The sequence below is a fragment of the Phyllobates terribilis genome, unplaced genomic scaffold (genome assembly GCF_046119375.1).
Source record: "Phyllobates terribilis strain yellow unplaced genomic scaffold, ASM4611937v1 Scaffold_2__4_contigs__length_985480577, whole genome shotgun sequence".
Lineage (NCBI taxonomy): Eukaryota > Metazoa > Chordata > Amphibia > Anura > Dendrobatidae > Phyllobates > Phyllobates terribilis.
Window position 1 is genome coordinate 8,605,960 of NW_027362762.1, and position 21,919 is coordinate 8,627,878.

A 21,919-nucleotide genomic window follows, 5' to 3' on the forward strand; every position below is an offset into this window, starting at 1 on the left:
TCCACCTCGCTTTCTCCTCCTCGCTCTCTCCACCTCGCTCTCTTCACCTCACTCTCTCCTCCTCGCTCTCTCCTCCTCCTGCTCTCCATTTCACTCTTTCCTCCTCTCTCTCCTCCTCGCTCTCTCCACCTCGCTCTCCACGTCGCTCTCTCCGTGTCACACTCTCCGTGTCGCTCTCTGCCTCGCTCTCTCCTCCTCATACTCTCCATCTCTCTCACCTCCTCACTCTCTCCTGCTCGCGCTCTCCTGCTCGATCTCTCCTCCACGCTCTCTCCTCCCCGCTCTCTACACCTCGCTCTCTCCATATCACTCTCTCCATCTCGCTCTCTCCTCCTCGCTCTCTTCCTCTCGCTCTCTCCTCCTTGCTCTCTCCATCTTGCTCTCTCTTCCTCGTTCTCTCCACTTCGCTCTCTCCACCTTGCTCTCTCCATCTTGCTTTCTCCTCCTCTCTCTATCCACCTTAATCTCTCCATCTCGCTCTACTCCTCGCGCTCTCCATCTCGCTCTCTCCTCCTCTCTTTCCTCCTCTCTCTCCACCTCGCTCTCTCCATCTTGTTCTCTCCTCCTCGCCCTCTCCTCCTTGCTCTCTCCATGTCACTCTCTCCACCTTGCTCTCTCCTCCTCGCTCTCTTTATGTTGTTCTCTCTGCCTTGCACTCTCTTTCAAACACCCTCCTCCTTGCTCTATCCTCCTCGCTTTCTTCTCCTCGTGCTCTCCATCTCGCGCTCTCCATCTCGCTCTTTCCTCCTCGCTCTCTCCACCGCGCTCTCTCCACCTTGCTCTCTCCTCCTTGCTCTCCTCCTCTCACTTTCACAACCACTATCTCTCCTCCTCACTCTCTGCACCTCGCTCTCTCCTCCTCGCACTCTCTTTCTCACACTCTCCACCTCACTCTTCCCACCTCGCTCTCTCCACCTAGCACTCTACACCTCGCTCTGTCCACCTGGCTCTCTCCTCCTCGCTCTCTCCATCTCGCTCTCTCCATCTCAGTCTCTCCTCCTTGCTCTCTCCATGTCACTCTCTCCTCCTCGCTCTCTCCATCTCGGGCTCTCCTCCTTGCTCTCTCCATCTCGCTCTCTCCTCCTCGCTCTCTCCACCTCGCTCTCTGCTCCTTGGTCTCTCCTCCTCGCTCTCTGTGTCGCTCTCTCCTCCTCACACTCTCTCTCACACTCTCCTTCTTGCTCTCTCCTTCTCCTGCTCTCCATCTTGTGCTCTCCATCTCGCTATTTCCTCCTCTCTCTCCACTGCGATCTCTCCACCTCACTCTCTCCTCCTTGCGCTCTCCATCTCACTGTCTCCTCCTCGTTCTCTCCTCCTCGCTCTCTCTGTGTCACTCTCTCCTTCTAGCTCTCTCCTCCTCGCTCTCTCCTCCTCGCTCACTCGTCCTCGCTCTCACCACCTCTATTTGTCCTCCTCGCCCTCTCCACCTCGCTCTCTCCAACTCGCTCTCTCCTCGCACTTTCTGTCTCACACTCTCCTCCTCGCACTCTCTTTCTCACACTCTCCACCTCGCACACTCCTCCTCGCTCTCTTCCCCTCGCTCTCTCCATCTCGCTCTCTCTCTCTCTCGCTCTGTCCCCCTCGCTCATTCCACTTCGCTCTCTCCATCTCGCTTTCTCCCCCTCGCTCTCTCCACTTTGCTCTCTCCACCTCGCTCTCTCCACCTCGCTCTCTTCACCTCACTCTCTCCTCATTGCTCTCTCCTCCTCGCTCTCTGGTCCTCGCTCTCTTCCCCCTCTCTCTCTCCATCTTGCTCTCTCTTCCTCGTTCTCTGCACTTCGCTCTCTCCACCTTGCTCTCTCCATCTTGCTCTCTCCTACTCACTCTCTCCACCTTGATCTCTCCATCTCGCTCTCCTCTTTGCGCTCTCCATCTCGCTCTCCTCCTCTCTCTCCACCTCGCTCTCTTCATCTTGTTCTCTCCTCCTCGATCTCTCCTCCTCGCTCTCTCCTCCTCGCTCTCTCCGTCTCATTCTCTCCATCTCGCTTTCTCCTCCTCGCTCTCTCCACCTTGCTCTTTCCGTGTCGCTCTTTGCACCTTGCACTCTCTTTCAAACTCCCTCCTCCTTGCTCTCTCCTCCTCGCTTTCTTCTCGTGCTCTCCATCTCGCCCTCTCCATCTCGCTCTTTCCTCCTCACTCTCTCCACCGCGATCTTTCCACCTCGCTCTCTCCTCCTCGCTCTCACCACCTCTATCTCTCCTCCTCGCTCTCTCCACCTCGCTCTCTTCCCCTCGCTCTCTCCTCTTCGCTCTCTCCATCTTGCTCTCTCCTCCTCCTTGTCTCCACCTTGATCTCTCCATCTCGCTCTTTCCTCCTCGCTCTCTCCATTTTGTTCTCTCCTCCTCGCTCTCTCCTCCTCGCTCTCTCCTCCTCGCTCTCTCCACCTCGTTCTCTCCTCCTCGCTCTCTCCGCCTTGCATTCTCTTTCAAACACCCTCCTCCTTGCTCTCTCAATCTCGGTCTCTCCTCCTTGCTCTCTCCATCTCACTCTCTCCTCCTCGCTCTCTCCATCTCGGTCTCTCCTCCTTGCTCTCTCCATCTTGCTCTCTCCACCTCGCTCTCTGCTCCTTGGTCTCTCCTCCTTGCTCTCTCCATCTCGCTCTCTCTGTCTCACACTCTCCTTCTTGCTGTCTCCTCCTCCTGCTCTCCATCTTGCTATTTCCTCCTCTCTCTCCTCCTCGCTCTCTCCATCGCGATCTCTCCACCTCACTCTCTCCCCCTTGAGCTCTCCATCTCACTGTCTCCTCCTCGTTCTCTCCTCCTCGCTCTCTCCATGTCACTCTCTCCTTCTAGCTCTCTCCTCCTTGCTCTCTCCTCCTCCCTCAATCCTCCTCGCTCACTCCTCCTCGCTCTCACCACCTCTATCTCACCTCCTCGCTCTCTCCACCTCGCTCTCTCCAACTCGCTCTCTCCTCGCACCTTCTGTCTCACACTCTCCTCCTCGCACTCTCTTTCTCACTCTCCACCTCGCACCCTCCTCCTCGCTCTCTCCTCCTCGCTCTCTCCCCCTCGCTCTTTCCACTTCGCACTCTCCACCTCGCTCTCTCCATCTTGCTCTCTCCCCCTCGCTCTCTCCCCCTCGCTCTCTCCCCCTCGCTCTCTCCACCTCGCTCTCTCCACCTCGCTCTCTCCACCTCGCTCTCTCCACCTCGCTCTCTCCTCCTCGCTCTCTCCTCCTCCTGCTCTCCATTTCACTCTTTCCTCCTCTCTCTCCTCCTCGCTCTCTCCTCCGCCCTCTCTCCACCTCGCTCTCCACGTCGCTCTCCGTGTCACACTCTCCGTGTCGCTCTCTGCCTCGCTCTCTCCTCCTCGTGCTCTCCATCTCTCTCTCACCTCCTCACTCTCTCCTGCTCGCTCTCTCCTGCTCGATCTCTCCTCCCCGCTCTCTACACCTCGCTCTCTCCATCTCGCTCTCTCCTCCTCGCTCTCTTCCTCTAGCTCTCTCCATCTTGCTCTCTCTTCCTCGTTCTCTCCACTTCGCTCTCTCCACCTTGCTCTCTCCATCTTGCTTTCTCCTCCTCTCTCTATCCACCTTAATCTCTCCATCTCGCTCTACTCCTCGCGCTCTCCATCTCGCTCTCTCCTCCTCTTTCCTCCTCTCTCTCCACCTCGCTCTCTCCATCTTGTTCTCTCCTCCTCGCTCTCTCCTCCTTGCTCTCTCCATGTCACTCTCTCCATCTCGCTTTCTCCTCCTCGCTCTCTCCACCTTGCTCTCTCCTCCTCGCTCTCTTTGTGTTGCTCTCTCTGCCTTGCACTCTCTTTCAAACACCCTCCTCCTTGCTCTATCCTCCTCGCTTTCTTCTCCTCGTGCTCTCCATCTCGCGCTCTCCATCTCACTCTTTCCTCCTCGCTCTCTCCACCACGCTCTCTCCACCTCGCTCCTCTCACTTTCACAACCTCTATCTCTCCTCCTCACTCTCTCCACCTCGCTGTCTCCTCCTCGCACTCTCTTTCTCACACTCTCCACCTCGCTCTTCCCACCTCGCTTTCCCCACCTCGCTCTCCCCACCTAGCTCTCTACACCTGGCTTTCTCCTCCTCGCTCTCTCCTCCTCGCTCTCTCCTCCTCGCACTCTCCTCCTCGCACTCTCCTCCTCGCACTCTCCTCCTCGCACTCTCCACCTCGCTCTCTCCTCCTCGCTCTCTCCTCCTCGCTCTCCCCACCTCGCTCTCTCCACCTCGCTCTCTCCTCCTCGCTCTCTCCTCCTTGCACTCTCTGTGTCACACTCTCCGTGTCGCTCTCCTCCTGGCGCTCTCCTCCACGATCTCTCCTCCACGATCTCTCCTCCACGATCTCTCCTCCACGAGCTCTCCTCCACGAGCTCTCCTGCCTGCTCTCTCCTCCCTGCTCTCTACACCTCGCTCTCTCCATCTAGATCTCTCCCCCCTCGCTTTCTCCTCCTCGCTCTCTCTCCCTCGCTCTCTCCACCTCGCTCTCTCCATCTCGCTCTCTCCCATTTGCTCTCTCCACCTCACTCTCTCCACTTCACTCTCTACCTCTCGCTCTCTCCCACCTCGCTCTCTCCACCTCGCTCTCTCCTCCTCGCTCTCTCCACCTCGCTGTCTCCACCTCGCTCTTTCCTACTCGCTCTCTCCACCTCACTCTCTCCACCTCGCTCTCTTCACCTCACTCTCTCCTCATTGCTCTCTCCTCCTCGCTCTCTCCTCCTCCTGCTCTCCATTTCGCTCTTTCCTCCTCTCCTGCTCGATCTCTCCTCCACGCTCTCTCCTCCCCGCTCTCTCCTTCCCACTCTCTCCTCCCCGCTCTCTACACCTCGCTCTCTTCTCCTCGCTCTCTCCATCTCGATCTCTCTTCCTCGTTCTCTCCACTTCGCTCTCTCCACCTTGCTCTCTCCATCTTGCTTTCTCCTCCTCACTCTATCCACCTTGATCTCTCCATCTCGCTCTCCTCCTCGCGCTCTCCATCTCGCTCTCTCCTCCTCTCTTTCCTCCTTTCTCTCCACCTCGCTCTCTTCATCTTGTTCTCTCCTCCTCGCTCTCTCCATGTCACTCTCTCCATCTCGCTTTCTCTTCCTCGCTCTCTCCACCTTGCTCTCTCCTCCTCGCTCTCTTCGTGTTGCTCTCTCCGCCTTGCACTCTCTTTGAAACACCCTCCTCCTTGCTCTCTCCTCCTCGCTTTCTTCTCCTCGTGCTCTCCATCTCGCGCTCTCCTCCTCGTTCTCCCCACCGCGCTCTCTCCACCTAGATCTCTCCCCCTCGCTCTCTCCTCCTCGCTCTCTCCATCTCGCTCTCTCCTCCTCGCTCTCCTCCTCGCTCTCTCCTCCTCGCTCTCTTTCCGTCGCTCTCTCCTCCTCGCACTCTCTGTGTCACACTCTCCGTGTCGCTCTCTCCTCCTCACGTTCTCCTCCTCGCGCTCTCCCCCACGATCTCTTCTCCCTGCTCTCTCCTCCCTGCTCTCTACACCTCGCTCTCTCTACCTCGCTCTCTCCACCTAGATCTCTCCCCCTCGCTCTCTCCTCCTCGCTCTCTCCATCTCGCTCTCTCCTCCTCGTTCTCTCCACTTCACTCTCTCCATCTTGCTCTCTCCTCCTCACTCTCTCCACCTTAATCTCTCCATCTCGCTCTCCTCCTCGCACTCTCCATCTCGCTCTCTCTTCCTCTCTCTTTCCTCCTCTCTCTCCACCTCGCTCTCTCCATCTTTTTCTGTCCTCCTCGATCTCTCCTGCTAGCTCTCTCCTCCTCACTCTCTCCATCTCGCTTTCTCCTCCTCGCTCTCTCCACCTTGCTCTCTCCTCCTCGCTCTCTCTGTGTCACTCTCTCCACCTTGCACTCTCTTTTAAACACCCTCCTCCTTGCTCTCTCCTCCTCGTGCTCTCCACCGTGATCTCTCCATCTCGCTCTCTCCTCCTCGCTCTCTCCTCCTCTCACTCTCACCACCTCTATCTCTCCTCCTCACTCTCTCCACCTCGCTCTCTCCACCTCGCACACTCTTTCTCACACTCTCCACATCGCTCTCCCCACCTCGCTCTCTCCTCCTCGCGCTCTCCTCCTCGCTCTCCTCCTCTCACTCTCACCACCTCTATCTCTTCTCCTCACTCTCTCCACCTCGCTCTCTCCAACTCGCAAGCTCCTCCTCGCTCTCCTCCTCTCACTCTCACCACCTCTATCTCTCCTCCTCACTCTCTCCACCTTGCTCTCTCCACCTTGCTCTCTCCACCTCGCTCTCTCCACATCGCAAGCTCCTCCTCGCACTCTCTGTCTCACACTCTCCTCCTCACAATCTTTCTCACATTCTCCACCTCGCACTCTTTTTCCACACTCTCCACCTCGCTCTCTCCTCCTCGCTCTCTCCTCCTCGCCCTCTCCTCCTCGCCCTCTCCTCCTCGCCCTCTCCTCCTCGCCCTCTCCTCCTCGCCCGCTCCACCTCGCTCTCTCCACCTCGCTCTCTCCACCTCGCTCTCTCCACCTCGCTCTCTCCACCTCGCTCTCTCCACCTCGCTCTCTCCTCCTCGCTCTCTCCTCCTCGCTCTCTCCTCCTTGCTCTCTCTTCCTCGCACACTTTTTCTCACACTCTCTCTCACACTCACCACCTCGCTCTCCCCACCTCGCTCTCTTCTCCTCGCTCTCTCCACCTCGCTCTCTCCGCCTCGCTCTCTCCACCTCGCTCTCTCCTCCTCCTGCTCTCCATCTCGCTCTTTTCTCCTTTCTCTCCTCTTCGCTCTCTCCTTCATGCTCTCTCCACCTTGCTCTCTCCACCTCGCACTGTCTGTGTCACACTCTCCGCGTCGCTCTCTGCCTCGCTCTCTCCTCCTCGCGCTCTCCTTCTCGCTCTCACCTCTTCACTCTTTCCTGCTCGATCTCTCCTCGATGCTCTCTCCTCCCTGCTCTCTACACTTCGCTCTCTCCACCTCGCTCTCTCCCCCTCGCTCTCTCCATCTCGCTCTCTCCTCCTCGCTCTCTTCCCCTCGCTCTCTCCTCCTCTCTCTCTCTCCATCTTGCTCTCTCTTCCTTGTTCTCTCCAATTCTCTCTCTCCACCTTGCTCTCTCCATCTTGCTCTCTCCTCCTCACTCTCTCCGCCTTGATCTCTTCATCTCGCTCTCCTTCTCGCGCTCTCCATCTCGCTCTCTCTTTCCTCCTCTCTCTCCACCTCACTCTCTCCATCTTGTTCTCTCCTCCTCGATCTCTCCTCCTAGCTCTCTCCTCCTCGCTCTCTCCTCCTCGCTCTCTCCTCCTCGCTCTCTCCACCTTGCTCTCTCCGTGTTGCTCTCTCCGCCTTGCACTCTCTTTCAAACACCCTCCTCCTTGCTCTCTCCTCGCTTTCTTCTCCTCGTGCTCTCCATCTCGCCTTCTCCATCTCGCTCTTTCCTCCTCGCTCTCTCCACCGCGATCTCTCCACCTCGCTCTCTCCTCCTCGCTCTCCTCCTCTCACTCTCACCACCTCTATCTCTCCTCCTCGCTCTCTCCACCTCGCTCTCTCCACCTCGCTCTCTCCTCCTCGCACGCTCCTCCTTGCACGCTCCTCCTCGCACTCTCTTCCTCACACTCTCTTTCTCACACTCTCCACCTCGCTCTCCTCTCGCTCTCCTCCTCTCACTCTCACCACCTCGCTCTCTCCACCTCGCAAGCTCCTCCTCGCACTCTCTGTCTCACACTCTCCTCCTCGCACTCTCTTTATCACACTCTCCACCTCGCACTCTCTTTCTCACACTCTCCACCTCGCACTCTTTCTCACACTCTCCACCTCGCTCTCTCCACCTCGCTCTCTCCTCCTCGCTCTCTCCTCCTCAGCCTCTCCTCCTCGCCCGCTCCACCTCGCCCGCTCCACCTCCCTCTCTCCTCCTCGCGCTCTCCCCCTCGCTTTATCATCCACGCTCTCTCCATCCTCGCTCTCTCCATCCTCGCTCTCTCCTCCTCCCTCTCTCCTCCTCCCTCTCTCCTCCTCGCTCTCTCCTCCTCGCTCTCTCCTCCTCGCTCTCTTCTCGCTCTCTCCACCTCGCTTTCTCCTCCTCGCTCTCTACACCTCGCTCTCTCCTCCTTGCTCTCTCCTCCTCTCCATCTCGCTCTCTCCATCTCGCTCTCTCCATCTCCCTCTCTCCATCTCGCTCTCTCCATCTCGCTCAGCGAGGGTCATGGCCCCGTGAACTCGTCGCTTTTCTTTCTATTTCAGCTTTTAGTGATAAAACGTTTTCATTATTTCTAGAACTCTGATTTCCATGGAAACGGCAGCGCTGCTGTCAGGATTTATAATCTCGGGTTTTCTGCCGTATCTGTCAGATTAGACAGAGATGAGCGCAGCACGAAAACCTAAAGATGCAAAACTGATAAGATGTCGGAAATGTATCCAGTACAATGGAGGCTTCTGCTATGCCCCCGCACGCTGCTGTGGCCCCCGGCTGCTCTACAATGTTGGGTCCTACAAGGACGGAGCTGTAATATCACCCCTTTTCTCTTATTGTTCCTCACCTGGTTTTAGCTTCCACTCCTGAAAAAAAATACTGACCGAAAACTGACCAAATACTGATAGTGGGGCCGTGGCCTAAGATGATGACACAGCAGAACTGTGAATGGAACTCCATATGTTACTGTATAAAATATGATTAAACATTAAAACTGTGCGTGCAGCTTCGGATGGGACCGGCATATAATAAAATATAAAACTGCAGAACTGTGATTGCAGCTCTCGGTGTGACTGCAGTATAAGATGGAACAGCAGAACCAAGAATGCAGTTCTGTAAGTCACTGATGTATAAGACTTAATAGTACATTAGAACTAAGAGTGTGGCTCTGGATATGCCTGGAATAAAATACAAGATAATACTGCAGAATTGTGAATGCAGCTGTGGATGTGAATGCAGTGTTAGATGAAACAGCAGAACTCTGAATGCAGCTCTGGATGTGTCTGAAATATAAGATGAAGATAAAACACTAGAGCTGATGTTTAAGACATGATGAAATAGCAGAACTGTGAGTGCAGCTCTGGATGTGACGGAAGTAAAATACATGATGAAATAGCAGAACTGTGAGTGCAGCTCTGGATGTGACGGAAGTAAAATACAAGATGAAACAGCAGAATTGTGAGTGAAGCTCTGGATGTGACTGGAGAGCAAATTATTGTGTGTTCTGTGTAGATTAATATAGCACAGCCAGAGCAGCATTTGTGATACCAGTGATATGAATGCAACACAGAAATCTTCTATAATGTATATACACATATATATATATATATATATATATATATATATATATATATATATATATATATATATATATACATATACACTGTATATCTAAATGTATATATATATATCAGCGCGCAGTTAGTGAAGCAGTAAGGGGGCACTCACCTTGCCATTGGGGCTGGCTTTCTTAAATACTCTGCAAAGAAAGAGAGAAAAATATATATATTAGAATTTAAAGAAACATGCACACCAATAAGAGGATAATGTGCAGATCACTGTGATGGTGGAGGCCATTGTGTGTCTGATCCAACAGGCACAAGTCCACTCTCCTCACAGGTAAATCTACATTTTATTTCTGGTAACTCTGTAAATATTCTGCAGATATTTATACTCCGGTCACATCTAAAGCTGCAGTCACAATTCTTGCCCGACTGTCATTCATGTTCAGTCAGATCACAGCTCACTACAGTAGGGGAGCAGCAAAATTGTAACTGCAGCTTGGAATGTGACTGGAGAATATTTGATCATAAAAGTAAAATGACTTAATATGTCATGCAGCCTGTAACAAAATAATAATTCCAGAAGTTCTACAACTTTCTAAAAGTTCATAATTGAGTTATTAGAGGAATCAACTCCATGACTATTTTGCACCCGTCTTGATAAATCCCCCTCCTTCTCCTTCTCCTTCTCCTCCTCCTCTTCATCCTCCTCTTCCCTTTTGTGTTACAGTTTTTCACTATTTTCAGGATCTTAGCTGTCATTGAACGATAGCACTTGTTTCCAGTCAGTGACTCAATTAATAACAAGTTCTTATTTCCGCTGAGAAATGGAGACTATTGTATTGTTATCAGCAGCGGTGACAGAAATCTCTCTGCTGGTTTGTTACATTGTATCAGTCCATACAATTGACCAAGAAATTAAACATTCGGGGCCCAGTTTTCACTTTGTCCTGGACGACATTTGTGCAACAATTTAGCGATTATTTAAAAAGTTGCGAAAATGTGAATTCCAAAAACCACGACAGCGACCAGAGAAGAAGACACACAGAGAAGGCGAAAAGAGACTTCACAATAGATGTGAATTACAGGAAGAATTTGGTGGAAAAAAAAACAAACAAAAATACAACTTTAAAATAGATTAAGCTAATCAGGAGAATGGGCGCTAGTGCCATAAGTAATGGGGCCCGGAGTCGTCTGTTACACAACATTCAGCAGCAGCCGATAATCCAAACCTGCAGAAGGAGCCGTCGTGTGTCTGAAAGTTTTATATGGGGGGACACAATGTAACTACATAACATAACACCTCATAATAATGTGTAATAACCCTCCATGTCGTAGTATATCAGTGTTATAGGTATCACACTGCAGCTCAACCACCGGTGACGGCAGATCGGGGCCATGAACACCAAATCTTATTCCCCCCGCATGACCCTATTGTTTTGTTAAAGGATAACCTCCAAAAAGTATATTTAGGATGCGGCTGATGCAACCAGGGTTAGGGTTAGGACGTCTGCTATGCCAGGGGCGTACATAGAAATCATGGGGGCCCATACTAATTAGGCCCCCACCTTCCCAAAAAAAAAAAAAGTGAATATTCAGTCGGGCCATAGAAGAGCATAAGGCACAACTTTGCAGCCCTTACAAAGTAATTTTGATCCTATTGAAGCCCCTTAGTGTTCCCACACATTAAGATTCCTCTTTCATAGCCCCATGAAGTATGATACCAACAAAAGTGCCCCCCAAACACAGTATGATACCCCCACAGTGAATTCCTCCACAGTACCCTCCACCAACACAGTTTGATGACTCTACATTACTGTCCTGCAAAGTAGGATATCCCCCAGTGACCCCACCACAGTTTGATGGCCCCGACACAGCCCTCCATACATATAATGGCCCCCACACAACCCTCCACACAGTATGATGGCCCCCACACAACCCTCCACACAGTATGATAGTCCCCATACAACCCTCCACACAGTAGGATGGCCCCACCCAACTCTCCGCACAGTATGATGGCCCCCCTCCACATAGTATGATGTCCCCTACACAACCCTCCATACAGTATGATGGCCTCCACACAACTCTCCACACAGTATGATGTCCCCTACACAACCCTCCATACAATATGATGGTTTCGACACAACTCTCCGCACAGTACGATGTCCCCTACACAACCCCCCATACAGTATGATGGCTTCCTCACAACTCTCCGCACAGTATGATGGCCCCCTCACAAACCTCCACACAGTATAATGGCCCCTAAACAATCCTCCACACAGTATGATGGCCCCCACACAATCCTTAACAGAGCATAACAAAAATTCTCCATTAAATGTCACTTGCTTTACCCAGCAGGAAGTACGGCGGCGTCTAAAAATCACTAAAGGTGACAAATCCCCGGGCCCGGATGGGATACACCCGCGAGTACTGCAGGAATTAAGTAACGTCATAGATAGACCATTATTTTTAATCTTTAAAGATTCCATAATAACAGGGTCTGTACCATAGGACTGGCGTATAGCAAATGTGGTGCCAATATTCAAAAAGGGGACAAAAACTGAACTTGTAAATTATAGGCCGGTAAGCTTAACCTCTACTGTGGGTAAAATCCTGGAGGGTTTCCTAAGAGATGCTATACTAGAGTATCTGAAGAAGAAGAACCTCATGACCCAATATCAACATGGGTTTACGAGGGACCGTTCCTGTCAGACTAATCTGATCAGTTTTTATGAGGAGGCAAGTTCTGGACTGGACCAAGGAAAGGCAGTGGATGTTGTGTATATGGACTTTTCAAAGCTTTTGATACGGTTCCACACAAAAGGTTGATACATAAAATGAGAACAATGGGGATAGGGGGAAATATATGTATGTGGGTTAAGAACTGTCTCACTGATAGGAAACAAAGGGTGGTTATTAATGGAACACACTCAGACTAGGTCATAGTTAACAGTGGGGTACCACAGGGGTCAGTATTGGGGTACCACAGGGGTCAGTATTGGGCCCGCTTCTTTTTAACACATTTATTAATGGCCTTGTAGGGGGCATACAGAGTAGTATTTCAGTATTTGCAGATGACACTAAACTCTGCAGGGTAATCAATACAGAGGAGGACAATTTTATATTACAGGAGGATCTATGTAAACTAGAAGCTTGGGCTGATAAATGGCAAATGAGCTTTAATGGGGATAAATGTAAGGTAATGCACTTGGGCAGAGGAAATAAAATGTATAATTATATGCTTAATTGTAAAACTCTGGGCAAAACTGTCACTGAAAAAGACCTGGGTGTATTGGTGGACGACAAGCTCACGTTTAGTGGCCAGTGTCAGGCTGCTGCTGCAAAGGCAAATAAAATAATGGGATGCATTAAAAGAGGCATAGATGCTGATGAGGAGAAGATAATTTTACCCCTATACAAGTCACTAGTGCGACCACACTTAGAATACTGTGTACAGTTCTGCTCTCCGGTGTATAAGAAAGACATAGCTGAACTAGAGCGGGTGCAGAGAAGAGCGACCAAGGTTATTAGAGGACTGGGGGGTCTGCAATACCAAGACAGGTTATTAGAGGACTGGGGGGTCTGCAATACCAAGACAGGTTATTAGAGGACTGGGGGGTCTGCAATACCAAGACAGGTTATTAGAGGACTGGGGGGTCTGCAATACCAAGACAGGTTATTAGAGGACTGGGGGGTCTGCAATACCAAGACAGGTTATTAGAGGACTGGGGGGTCTGCAATACCAAGACAGGTTATTAGAGGACTGGGGGGTCTGCAATACCAAAACAGGTTATTAGAGGACTGGGGGGTCTGCAATACCAAGACAGGTTATTAGAGGACTGGGGGGTCTGCAATACCAAGACAGGGTATTAGAGGACTGGGGGGTCTGCAATACCAAGACAGGTTATTAGAGGACTGGGGGGTCTGCAATACCAAGACAGGTTATTAGAGGACTGGGGGGTCTGCAATACCAAGACAGGTTATTAGAGGATTGGGGGGTCTGCAATACCAAGACAGGTTATTAGAGGACTGGGGGGTCTGCAATACCAAGACAGGTTATTAGAGGACTGGGGGGTCTGCAATACCAAGACAGGTTATTAGAGGACTGGGGGGTCTGCAATACCAAGACAGGTTATTAGAGGACTGGGGGGTCTGCAATACCAAGACAGGGTATTAGAGGACTGGGGGGTCTGCAATACCAAGACAGGTTATTAGAGGACTGGGGGGTCTGCAACACCAAGACAGGTTATTAGAGGACTGGGGGGTCTGCAATACCAAGACAGGTTATTAGAGGACTGGGGGGTCTGCAATACCAAGACAGGTTATTAGAGGACTGGGGGGTCTGCAATACCAAGACAGGTTATTAGAGGACTGGGGGGGTCTGCAATACCAAGACAGGTTATTAGAGGACTGGGGGGTCTGCAATACCCAGACAGGTTATTACACTTGGGGTTATTTACTGTGGAAAAGAGGACGCTTAGGGGGGATCTTATTACTATGTACAAGTATATGAGGGGACAGTACAAAGACCTTTCTACTGATCTTTTTACTCTGAGGCCTGAGACGGGGACAAGGGGGCATCTTCTACGTCTGGAGGAAAGAAGGTTTCATCATAATCACAGACGCGGATTCTTTACTGTAAGAGCAGTGAGACTATGGAGCTCTCTGCCGCATGATGTGTAATGAGGGATTCACTACTAACATTTAAGAAGGGCATGGATGCCTTTCCTGAAAAGTATAATATTACAGGTTATAAATACTAGATTCCTTGATAGGGCGTTGATCCAGGGGACTAGTCTGATTGCCGTATGGAGTCGGGAAGGAATTTTTTTCCCCAATGTGGAGCTTAGTGTTTGCCACCTGACCTAGATGACCTGGCCTCCACAGTCACCAGACCTGAACCCAATCGAGATGGTTTGGGGTGAGCTGGACCGCAGAGTGAAGGCAAAAGGGCCAACAAGTGCTAAGCATCTCTGGGAACTCCTTCAAGATTGTTGGAAGACCATTTCCGGTGACTACCTCTTGAAGCTCATCAAGAGAATGCCAAGAGTGTGCAAAGCAGTCATCAAAGCAAAAGGTGGCTACTGTGAAGAACCTAGAATATAAGACATATTTTCAGTTGTTTCACACTTTTTTGTTCAGTATATAATTCCACATGTGGTAATTCATAATTTTGATGCCTTCAGTGTGAATGTACAATTTTCATAGTCATGAAAATACAGAAAAATCTTTAAATGAGAAGGTGTGTCCAAACTTTTGGTCTGTACTGTATTTTACTGTGTATCATGGCCCGCCACAATCCTCCACACAGTATGACCTCCTCACAATCCTCCATACAGTATGATGGCCCCCCAAAGCTCTCCGCACAGTAAGATGGCCCCCTCACAATCCTCCACACGGTATGATGTCCCCTACACAACCTCCACACAGTAACATGGCCCCCTCACAACCCTCCACACAGTATGATGTCCCTTACACAACCCTCCACACAGTTTCATGGCCTCCTCACAACCCTCCACACAGTATGAGTCACAGCCAAATGCTCCCGTATTGTGTCCGCAGCTCCAGTGCAGAGCCACGGTGCTCAGCAGAAATGAGCACACTCCTCTGAAAAGTAACACTTTCATCAATATGTCATTGAACACAAAAACTATTTCCAAACTTTGGACAATTCTGAGTTTCATAGAACATAATTTTACTCAAATTAGTTAATGCAAAAATGAGTACACCCCTCATCAAAACTTACTACGACTACTTTTTTGTATGTCCATGATGGAGGACACAGACTAAAAAATATGTTGTGGTATGGGGATGGGTCCTCCAAGCAGCACAGAGTATTTCAGGAGAGGAGTGTATTGATCTTGAGGGCGGTGATGCACTAATACAATGTGAATACTGCATGGTCCTCCAGCAGTGCAGAGTGTTTCAGGAGTAGTATGCTGAGCTTGTAGGAGTTTACAGGCTGATCATTACATAGGAAGGAAGGCAAGGCTCCTCTAAGCAGCACAGAGTATTATTAGGAAAGGAATATTCTGATCTTGTGGGAGGTCACAGACTGACAGGAACAACGTGGGAGCAGCACAGAGTGTTTCAGCAGTGCAGTGTGTATTGATCGGTCCTGACGTCCCTGTGCTATCAGGAGCGGTTCATGTAGATCGTCCGGTCCGCTGGATTGTGTTGATTGGTTGTGGATCGCCCGGGCGCTCAGGGTCTGCGGTCGATGCTCGCTCAGGACACCGGCGGAGGCTCCACTTATACAAATCTCGCTTCCTGATATGAAAGGATTTCAGCTCTGAAGCTTCAATACCGGGAAAAGCTTCAAGTGCAAGAAATGCAGAGAGCAGCGATGACGAAAGCCCCGGAGTCACATCACATCGATCCGATCGGCCGTCCAACCGCAATGCAGCCGCATAACACAGAGGGAGGAATGGGACCGCAGAATCCCCCCCCCCAGGGGCCCGCAGAATCCCCCCCCAGGGGCCCGCAGAATACCCCCCCAGGGGCCCGCAGAATACCCCCCCAGGGGACCGCAGAATACCCCCCCCCAGGGGCCCGCAGAATATCCCCCCAGGGGACCGCAGAATCCCCCCCCCCGGGGCCCGCAGAATACCCCCCCAGGGGCCCGCAGAATACCCCCCCAGGGGCCCGCAGAATACCCCCCCAGGGGCCCGCAGAATCCACCCCAGGGGCCCGCAGAATCCACCCCAGGGGCCCGTAGAATGCCCCCCCAGGGGCCCGTAGAATACCCCGCCCAGGGGCCCGCAGAATCTCCCCCCAGGGGACAGCAGAATCCCCACCAGGGGACAGCAGAATCCCCCCCCAGGGACCCGCAGAATATCCCCCCAGGGGCCCGCAGAGGGGGGGCCCGCAGAATCCACCCCCAGGGGACCGCAGAATACCCCCCCAGGGGACCGCAGAATACCCCCCCAGGGGCCCACAGAATCCCCCCCCCCAGGGGCCCACAGAATCCCCCACCAGGGGCCCGCAGAATCCCCCCCAGGGGACCGCAGAATCTCCCCCCCAGGGCCCCGCAGAATACCCCCCCAGGGGCCTGCAGAATCCCCCCCAGGGGACCGCAGAATCTCCCCCAAGGGGACCGCAGAATCCCCCCCAGGGGACCGCAGAATCCCCCCCCCCAGGGGCCCGCAGAATATCCCCTCAGGGGCCCGCAGAATACCCCCCCAGGGGCCCGCAGAATCCCCCCCCAGGGGCCCGCAGAATCCCCCCCAGGGGCCCGCAGAATACCCCCCCAGGGGCCCTCTTCTGTGGCCCCTGCACTTCATTGATGTCTGCCGACTGCAGTTTTAAGCTTTTTCAAGGCATTTATAATAAGTTATTGAGTCATTAGTACAATCATTGTCCGCATCTGATGAGAGTTGTAATCCGTGAGACACATTAAGAGCAGACACAGACAAAAGAGACCGGGACAGTATATGGGGCCCTGTGCCGGGACAGTATATGGGGCCCTGTGCCGGGACAGTATATGGGCCCTATATCAGGACAGTAGATGGGGCCCTATATCAGGACAGTAGATGGGCCCTATACCGGGACAGTAGATGGGCCCTATACCGGGACAGTAGATGGGCCCTATACCGGGAGAGTAGATGGGTCCTATATCGGGACAGTAGATGGGCCATATATCAGGACAGTAGATGGGGCCCTATATCAGGACAGTAGATGGGCCCTATACCGGGACAGTAGATGGGCCCTATACCGGGACAGTAGATGGGTCCTATATCGGGACAGTAGATGGGCCATATATCGGGACAATATATGGGCCCTATATCAGGACAGTATATGGGGCCCTATACCAGGACAGTAGATGGGCCCTATACCGGGACAGTAGATGGGTCCTATATCGGGACAATATATGGGCCCTATATCAGGACAGTATATGGGGCCCTATACCGGGACAGTAGATGGGCCCTATACCGGGACAGTAGATGGGCCCTATACCGGGACAGTAGATGGGTCCTATATCGGGACAATATATGGGCCCTATATCAGGACAGTATATGGGGCCCTATATCAGGACTGCATATGGGCCCTATATCAGGACAGTATATGGGCCCTATATCGGGACAGTAGATGGGCCCTATACCAGGACAGTAAATGGGCCCTATACCGGGACAGTAGATGGGTCCTATATCGGGAAAGTAGATGGGTCCTATATCGGGACAATATATGGGCCCTATATCAGGACAGTATATGGGGCCCTATAACAGGACAGTATATGGGGCCCTATACCAGGACAGTAGATGGGCCCTATATCGGGACAGTAGATGGGCCCTATACCGGGACAGTAGATGGGCCCTATACCGGGACAGTAGATGGGCCCTATACCGGGACAGTAGATGGGTCCTATATCGGGACAGTAGATGGGCCCTATACCGGGACAGTAGATGGGCCCTATATCGGGACAGTAGATGGGCCCTATACCGGGACAGTAGATGGGCCCTATATCGGGACAGTAGATGGGCCCTATACCGGGACAGTAGATGGGCCCTATATCGGGACAGTAGATGGGCCCTATACCGGGACAGTAGATGGGCCCTATATCGGGACAGTAGATGGGTCTTACATCGGGACAATATATGAGCCCTATATCAGGACAATATATGGGCCCTATAACAGAATAGTATATGGGGCCTCTGCAGTCCAATAGCGCCTCATAATGCACAATTCCAACTGCTGCTTTGGAGCTGCATGTGGCCCCTCTATGCATCTCTACCTCTGGGGCCCTTGTGCGGCTGCACAGGTTGCATCATAGAATGTTCTCGTTGGAGGAGACCTCCAGGGTCCTCGTGTCCAGCCCCCGGCTCAATGCAGGAGTCACTAAACCATCTCAGACAGATGTCTGTCCAGCCTCTGAAGACGTCCATTGAAGGAGACCTCACCACCTCTCGTGGCCGCCTGTTCCACTCATTGATCACCTCACTGTCAAAAAGTGTCTTCTAATCTCTACTCTGTATCTTCTCCCTTACAGTTTTATCCCATTGCTTCTCGTGTTTCCATGTGTAATAGAGAATAAAGATGATCCTTCTACACTGTGACAGCCCTTCAGATATTTGTAGACAGCTATTAAGTCTCCTCTCAGTCTTCTCTTTTGCAGATCCTCTAATGTTCCTCGTAGGACATACTGTAGTTTGCAGACCGGTCACCATCCTGGTTGCTCTTTTCTGAACTTGCAGCAGGTTCTTCATGTCTTTTTAAGATGGAGAACGGGACACAGTATCCAGATGAGGTCAGACCGATTGGATATCCGGCCCCCATGAGGTTCCACAGTCAGGGGCTTCCTGTGAACTCTGGGGGGGGTCGCAGCATTTCGTGCTTTTTGCACTGATTTTCTTCTCCCTCCTCTTTGTGGTTTATGTAAGAAGAATCAGGAGGGTCCCGGAGAAGATGTGCGGACGCCAAAAGATAAGAAGGTACAGACCCTCGTCCACTTATTAGGAGGGAAGAAATAGACCAGAGTTTAAGGAAAAAGGCTTAAAATATCGCCATATAGTGACCGTACCGTGCACACACCGCCACCCAGCAGAAACAACACTGCTACAATCCAACACTGAGGAGGGACGGATCCACTATATGGGGTCATTACATTATACAGGAGGGTTACACGGGAGACGGATACATTATATGTGTTACGCTATATGTGACCGATACATTATATGTATTACGCTATATGTGACCGATACATTATATGTGATACGCTATATGTGACCGATACATTATATGTATTACGCTATATGTGACCGATACATTACATGTATTACGCTATATGTGACCGATACATTATATGTGATACGCTATGTGTGACCGATACATTATATGTGATACGCTATATGTGACCGATACATTATATGTGATACGCTATGTGTGACCGATACATTACATGTATTACGCTATATGTGACCGATACATTATATGTGATACGCTATGTGTGACCGATACATTATATGTGATACGCTATGTGTGACCGATACATTATATGTGATACGCTATGTGTGACCGATACATTACATGTATTACGCTATATGTGACCGATACATTATATGTGATACGCTATGTGTGACCGATACATTATATGTGATACGCTATGTGTGACCGATACATTACATGTGATACGCTATATGTGACCGATACATTATATGTGTTACGCTATATGTGACCGATACATTATATGTATTACGCTATATGTGACCGATACATTACATGTGATACGCTATATGTGACCAATACATTACATGTGATACGCTATGTGTGACCGATACATTACATGTGATACGCTATGTGTGACCGATACATTACATGTGATACGCTATATGTGACCGATACATTATATGTATTACGCTATATGTGACCGATACATTACATGTGATACGCTATATGTGACCGATACATTACATGTGATACGCTATATGTGACCGATACATTACATGTATTACGCTATATGTGACCGATACATTATATGTATTACGCTATATGTGACCGATACATTACATGTATTACGCTATATGTGACCGATACATTATATGTATTACGCTATATGTGACCAATACATTACATGTGATACGCTATATGTCACCGATACATTATATGTATTACGCTATATGTGACCAATACATTACATGTGATACGCTATATGTGACCGATACATTACATGTGATACGCTATATGTGACCGATACATTACATGTGATACGCTATATGTGACCAATACATTATATGTGTTACGCTATATGTGACCGATACATTACATGTGTTACGCTATATGTGACCGATACATTATATGTATTACGCTATATGTCACCGATACATTATATGTATTACGCTATATGTGACCAATACATTACATGTGACCGATACATTACATGTATTACGCTATATGTGACCGATACATTATATGTATTACGCTATATGTGACCAATACATTACATGTGTTACGCTATATGTGACCGATACATTATATGTATTACGCTATATGTGACCGATACATTACATGTATTACGCTATATGTGACCGATACATTATATGTATTACGCTATATGTCACCGATACATTATATGTATTACGCTATATGTGACCAATACATTACATGTGATACGCTATATGTGACCAATACATTACATGTGTTACGCTATATGTGACCGATACATTATATGTATTACGCTATATGTCACCGATACATTACATGTATTACGCTATATGTGACCAATACATTATATGTGTTACGCTATATGTGACCGATACATTACATGTGTTACGCTATATGTGACCGATACATTACATGTGATACGCTATATGTGACCGATACATTACATGTGATACGCTATATGTCACCGATACATTATATGTGATACGCTATATGTGACCAATACATTATATGTGATACGCTATATGTGACCAATACATTACATGTGATACGCTATATGTGACCGATACATTATATGTATTACGCTATATGTGACCAATACATTATATGTGATACGCTATATGTGACCAATACATTACATGTGATACGCTATATGTGACCGATACATTACATGTGATACGCTATATGTGACCGATACATTACATGTGATACGCTATATGTCACCGATACATTATATGTGATACGCTATATGTGACCGATACATTACATGTGATACGCTATATGTCACCGATACATTATATGTGATACGCTATATGTGACCGATACATTACATGTGATACGCTATATGTGACCGATACATTACATGTGATACGCTATATGTCACCGATACATTATATGTGATACGCTATATGTGACCGATACATTACATGTGATACGCTATATGTCACCGATACATTATATGTGATACGCTATATGTGACCAATACATTACATGTGATACGCTATATGTCACCGATACATTACATGTATTACGCTATATGTGACCGATACATTACATGTATTACGCTATATGTGACCGATACATTACATGTGATACGCTATATGTGACCGATACATTACATGTATTACGCTATATGTGACCGATACATTACATGTATTACGCTATATGTGACCGATACATTATATGTATTACGCTATATGTGACCAATACATTACATGTGATATGCTATATGTGACCAATACATTATATGTGTTACGCTATATGTGACCGATACATTATATGTATTACGCTATATGTCACCGATACATTATATGTATTACGCTATATGTCACCGATACATTATATGTGATACGCTATATGTGACCGATACATTATATGTATTACGCTATATGTGACCGATACATTATATGTATTACGCTATATGTGACCGATACATTATATGTGATACGCTATATGTGACCGATACATTATATGTGTTACGCTATATGTGACCAATACATTATATGTGTTACGCTATATGTGACCGATACATTATATGTATTATTAGTATTATATTATACATTATATTAGTATTATAGTAGTTATATTCTTGTACATAGGGGCAGTATTATAGTAGTTATATTCTTGTACATAGGAGCAGTATTATAGTAGTTATATTCTTGTATATAGGGGCAGTATTATAGTAGTTATATTCTTGTACATAGGGGCAGTATTATAGTAGTTATATTCTAGTACATAGGGAGCAGTATTATAGTAGTTATATTCTTGTACATAGGGGGCAGTATTATAGTAGTTATATTCTTGTACATAGGAGGCAGTATTATAGTAGTTATATTCTTGTACATAGGGAGCAGTATTATAGTAGTTATATTCCTGTACATAGGAGCAGTATTATAGTAGTTATATT

General features: G+C 49.5%; 1 protein-coding gene across 5 annotated transcripts in view; it reads right to left on the minus strand.

Moving 5' to 3' along the window:
* LOC141188623 (beta-arrestin-1) overlaps positions 1 to 21,919 on the minus strand; it is a 500,689-nt gene that overhangs the window by 177,627 nt on the left and 301,143 nt on the right. For all 5 annotated transcript variants that reach the window (XR_012262721.1, XM_073661075.1, XM_073661077.1 and 2 more), the window contains one exon: positions 9,305 to 9,335. Coding sequence is in view for 4 of the 5 variants with exons in the window: in XM_073661075.1 (XP_073517176.1) it covers positions 9,305 to 9,335 (31 nt within the window). In the remaining variant the exon portion in view is untranslated. The remainder of the gene's footprint in view (positions 1 to 9,304; positions 9,336 to 21,919) is intronic.